We start from the raw sequence: 5,427 nt of genomic DNA, 5'->3' as shown, positions 1-5,427 counted from the left end.
GACTGGACTAAAATGTAAACTAACCAGCACATTTGTTCAGACCATATCCAAGAGATTCGTTTTTAGTGAGGCAGCATAAGATGGAGCAAAAAATTAGCTAAATTACCAATAGTACTAGTCAGATATCAAAAGTCAGAGAGCTAAAACATGATTAAAAAAAATCTCATATTTTAACAAATTAGACAGTAATTACCAAATATGAGATTCACAAATGATACAATAGGTTGAGGGAGGAAAAGGTGAGGCCAAAATGGAAGACCCCGAATTATAGGTTTGGTTGCACATCTACCAGATTCACATATTTGAAGCTTAATTCTTTGTTTATGGTTCTATATATGATGATCTTGCTGAATACCACTGTGTTGCTTTGTTAATAGTTGTTGGTGCTTAGTTAAGTGTGAATTGCTGCTTGTTAGAACAAAATGATGCTTGGAAAACTGCTGCTAGGAAGTGAAGAGAAACAGTGTTGAAAAAAAATTGTAAGAACTTTGGTGTGTCCTGTGTGTTTTTATAAATTACCAGTTGATTTTCCAAGAATAATTGTGCAAATCTTTATTGGCAATGCAGCCTTGGATCTTCACTAACGCATGCAATTAGGTAGGATTCAGAAATTGACTGCTAGTTCGGTTAGGGTGCATATGACATGGTTAACAAAATATCTCTTAGGCCTTGTTTTCAGCGTCCAAAACATGGTTATGGAAGGAGATTAATGAAGCCGAAGATTATACACATCCAAATTGGTTAATTAGAACAACAAACGCAGAGCTTAAGAGTACGAAACCGTCGAAACAAGAAATTCAACAAGAGTTGCATAAAACCCAGGGACTGGTAGCAAATACTCGTCGGGATTTTGAAAGCATTGGACCCATTCATTATTTTGCTATCTCAAACCAAGCAATCAAGTTCTGCATCACCAAGAATGCAATGTATTAGATACAACTATACAGCCAAGCTGCAAAAAAAACAACTAGATTTTTTAGAATAATCTTAAAAGGAATAATTATGATGAATGATAATTAGAGATTTTTGGACGTCAACCCAGAGTGGGAAAGGGTAGATGAAGAGTCCACCAAGGGAAAAAACCTTTAAGCTATGATCCTCTATGATTCAATCATGAATTTGTCTTTGAAGAGCTAGCCCTCGCAGACAACTATTTTTTCTACAGTTAGCACCATACAATTTGTTAAGTATAATCACTGTCTTATATCTGAAGCACTTATCCTGTATTATCCTTCATACAAAATTTATAATTGTTAATAAAAAATTTGTTAATTATTATTAGCAAATCATATTCTGAAGCTAACTTCAATTATTGTACAGAAGATTTGCTTAATTTTAACCAGAAAAGGAAGATAAATCATATTATAACTGATGCATAAATTAAACAACAAGTAGTTTGAAAATGGATGTCAACACCGAATAGTTTTGTTAGTTTTTTCAGCAAGCTTCATTCAACTGGTGAACTTTAAATGAAACATTTAAATCATCCATCCTACAACATACCTAAGTCATACATATGTTGATGAATTATTTCTTTTGCTATATTCGGTTTTCTATGAGAACCAAATAACCTTAAGCCATATCATAACTATCATATCTATTTGCTCTCAAGTCAAACAAATGTGCTAAAAATTAGTCATAGATTATAGTATCCAGACATCCTAATCTTTCATCATTGCCCCTCATTTATCAGCTAATGTATTTGCTACAAAAATGTAATTCATAGACTAGTGATGGAGAATGGCTTGAATCAGACCAGAAGCTGATAATTTTGGGCACTTGTCAATATTCAGTTCATCCTAGACAAGAACAAATGGCCGTAGCTGAATAACCAAACAGAGATAAGATCTACCTGACACAAGACTAATTCTTCAAAAGTTGACATTCTACTGAGAAGGTAGAATATTTTCCAACTAAGCACTTAACTCGTTTGATCCCCAGAACCTGCAAAGACATCGAGCAAGCCACAGCAACTCCACCATGATGTACGACTAACGACGACGACCGGAGGAGGCAGAGCAACCACCGCTGGTGTTGGCAGAGTCTCATCTCTGCCACCACAACAGTGGTCTCCATGATGCTCATTGAGTTGTTTGGCAGTCTCATCTGCATCAGGAAGCAGCACTACTTTCACTTGGCCTTCAGCCAAAGCAATCTCATCAACTTGCCTCTTCTCTTCAGCCAAAACAACAATCTTTTCAACCGGAACAGCAGATTCGTCAACAAATTCCTCATGTTCCTTCTGATATTTAGTAGCTTCGACAATGTAAGTCTTCGATTTAGGAAATGACTCTGTGGTAGAACTAAATGTTGCTTTCTTCACAACGATAGAAGACTCCTCTTCTTTATTGTTCTGGACCAAGACCGCTCCTTCCGTTGAGCCATCACAGGCAACGGGTTCAGATTGCGAGAACTCTTCAGCAGGTCGAGAACAATGATGCTCTCGAGGGGACGAAGAAGACACAGAGGAAGAAGATGCGGTAGATCCACCGTCATGCTCCTTGATCTCCTCAGGTAGAGGCGCCACCCTGCCGTCGTGATTGCCATTATCTGAAGATTCAAAGGCACGGACCAAAAAGAGTTCAAATGGAAAAACAACCATTAGAACGGAGGAGAAAGAAGAGGAGGAAGAATAACTAACCTTTAGCAGGAAGATCGGCGATGGCGACGGCCGTCTTCTTACGCTTGGCAGCCTTTCTCTTCTTTGGCATGAGGGAGGGAGTTCTGGATGAAGGATTTCGACCTGTACAACCAATCTACTCCTCTTCTTCTTCTTCCTCGCTGAATTCAAAAGTTCTCCGCTTTATCGAAAACTGCTGATCAAAATCAAAACTTTGACCGACAGAAACAATAAAGTGGGGGCAGAGTACGAAAATGGGGGATCTGGGAGATTGGAATAAGGAGATTTGGAAGGGAAGGGATGGGCGGGAGATTTGAGTGGAAGAGGAGGAAGAAGAAGGCAGCAGATGAGCGCGGTAGATTCCCACACTGTTAACTGTCTTCTTTCTGTCTTGTTCCCCACTCTCTCTCTGTACCATCTTTACGTTTCATAACTGCCGCCGTTGAAATAAAGTATTTGGACAAATCTAGATATGTCTTTCACGATGATGAGCATACGACATCTTTAATATATTGATAAATTAAATTTTAGTAAGGGAAAATTTACATGTAGTCCTTATTAGTAAATATAATTTTACATGTACTCCCCATTAGAAAATTTTTTTGTTTTCACTCCCTAGTCTAATATACTTACCTAATTACTCCTGATATTTTAAGTATAAAAAGTCTAAAAATGAGTATAAATCCTCTTAAATTCAGTACATTAAATTAGAATCTAGTATATTTTCTATCAAATTGAGTACGATTCTTTTTCTACCTCAATTGGATGGAAAATATACTAGATTTTCTTTAAATTGTACTCAATTGGATGGAAAATATACTAGATTTTTTTTAAATGATACTCAATTGGATAAAAAATATACTAGATTTTTTTCAAATGGTACTGAATTTAGGAGGAATTATATTAAATAGGAAAAAAGGCGTACTCAATTAAATAGAAAATATACTCGATTCTAGTTTAAAATGCTAAATTTAATAGGAATTATACTCATTTTTAGACTATTTATACCTAAAAAAATATGAAGGGCGATTTTAATAGAAAATATACTCAAATATACTAGATTTTCTTTAAATGATACTCAATTTGATAGAAAATATACTAGATTTTCTTTAAATGATACTTAATTGGATAGAAAATATACTAGATTTTCTTGTTACATTGTGCTGAATTTAAGAGGAATTATATTAAAATAGGAAAAAAAATACTCAATTTAATAGAAAATATACTCGATTCTAATGTAAAGTGATGAATTTAAGAGGAATTATACTCATTTTTTAACCTTTTGTACCTAAAAATCTGAGGGCCAATTATGTCACAATATTTACATGAGGGAGTTGAAACAAATAAAACTTTGCATGTAGGGAGTGGAAACAAAGTTTTTTATGAGTGAGGATTGCATGCAAAATTCAAGTTGTCATTGGGGATTTTTTTCTACTTTACCGTTATCTTAAGTCCTGACAGGGGCTGTCACTTCAAAATTTTCAAATTCACTAGAAAATAGTGTGTTTTTTTTCATTTTTGCTGATAGTCGTGTTGGTTGCTACTCGGAAAACCTAGTGGTTCCTCTGTACAAAATTTTGTACAAGATCTGAACCTTTCCTAGCTATCATGTGTTCTTTTAAATTAAACTTGGATCGCTTGCGGAACTTAACACGTTTAATCCCAAGTTTAACTTATATATTCTTTTAGGTTTAGATTTGGATCTCCTGCGGAACTTAACACGTTCAATCCAAATCACCTAGGTCACAAAGTTGATTAAATATTAATTTCCAAATTTAGCTTCCAGGACTGCATGGCGAGGCACATGGCCTTCTTAGATATGGGAGCAACCACCACCGCCTAGACAAAGCCTTTTAAGGAAAGTTAATATTTAATTTCCTTAAATGATTCTAGGTTAACCAAAAAGAATAATCGAAGCACAAGTTCGAAAAGAAAATAAAAGAACACAACATCGAAAACTAATTCGAAATCTAGAATCATATGCCTCTTGTATTTGGTATTTTTACAAAGAAATAAAACTAGTATGATGCGGAAAATAATTACTAGTTATACCTTTCTTTGTGAATTTTCAATGACCTCTTGATCTTCTACCGTATTCCTCTTCTAACCTCGGACATTGTGTGAGCAATGATCTTCCGAGATGAGAACCACCAAGGCACCTTCTTCTTCCTTCCTTCAAGTTTCGGCCAAGAAAAAACTTCCAAAGGATGAAGAACTTTTTCCACCAACCAAGCTCCAAGGGATGCAAGAAACAAGCCTCCTTTCTCTCCTTTTCTCCAAGCTAGATCCGGCCACTTCTATGTCTCCAAGAGGTGATGAAGTCTCGGACACAAGAAGGAGAAGAGAGAAGGGGAAGGGGAAACTCTAGGGGCCGGCCACACCTAGGAAGAAAAGAGAGGAAGAAAAAGAATAGAGTCGTTAGCCATGAAGGCACCTCTACCCCTCTTTTATAATCCTTGGTCTTGGCAAATAAGGAAATTTTAATAAAAACTTCCTTAATTCCTTTGCCATGAAAAGAAAAAATTATTTAATTAAAAAATAATTTTCTTTTCTTAATATCAATGGTCGGCCACCTACAATCCCCAAATCAAGGAAAGTTTTAATTAAAACTTCCTAATTTGTTTCCGGAAATTTATAAAAATTTCTCCAATAATTTTTATCCCTTCATGATTGGTTAATAAAAAGGAAATTTTATAAATTAAAATCTTTCTTTTAAACATGTGGATAATTTCCAAAAAGGAAAGTTATCTCTAAAAATTAAAATCTCCTTTCAATATTCAAATAAGGAAAGATATTAAATCTTTTCT

At 35.1% G+C, this 5,427-nt stretch overlaps 1 protein-coding gene across 2 annotated transcripts; it reads right to left on the bottom strand.

The window, feature by feature from the left end:
* Positions 1-681: 681 nt before the first annotated feature.
* LOC122003957 lies at positions 682-2,961 on the bottom strand. 2 transcript variants are annotated; one of them, XR_006118173.1, is made up of 3 exons: positions 2,642-2,960; positions 1,853-2,550; positions 682-905 (listed from the first exon to the last, which is right to left on the bottom strand). XR_006118173.1 is itself a non-coding variant. In XM_042558916.1 (3 exons), exons 1-3 carry the CDS (start codon positions 2,709-2,711, stop codon positions 886-888), a joined length of 714 nt encoding a protein of 237 aa, XP_042414850.1. In that variant the 5' UTR covers positions 2,712-2,961; the 3' UTR covers positions 683-885. The 2 variants fall into 2 exon arrangements, 1 of the variants encoding a protein (XP_042414850.1); XM_042558916.1 differs by having other exon boundaries at positions 683-905; positions 1,927-2,550; positions 2,642-2,961.
* Positions 2,962-5,427: the final 2,466 nt, after the last annotated feature.

The sequence above is a fragment of the Zingiber officinale genome, chromosome 7B (genome assembly GCF_018446385.1).
Source record: "Zingiber officinale cultivar Zhangliang chromosome 7B, Zo_v1.1, whole genome shotgun sequence".
In the NCBI taxonomy this organism is placed as follows: Eukaryota; Viridiplantae; Streptophyta; class Magnoliopsida; order Zingiberales; family Zingiberaceae; genus Zingiber; species Zingiber officinale.
This window is presented reverse-complemented; position numbering and strand designations above follow the sequence as displayed.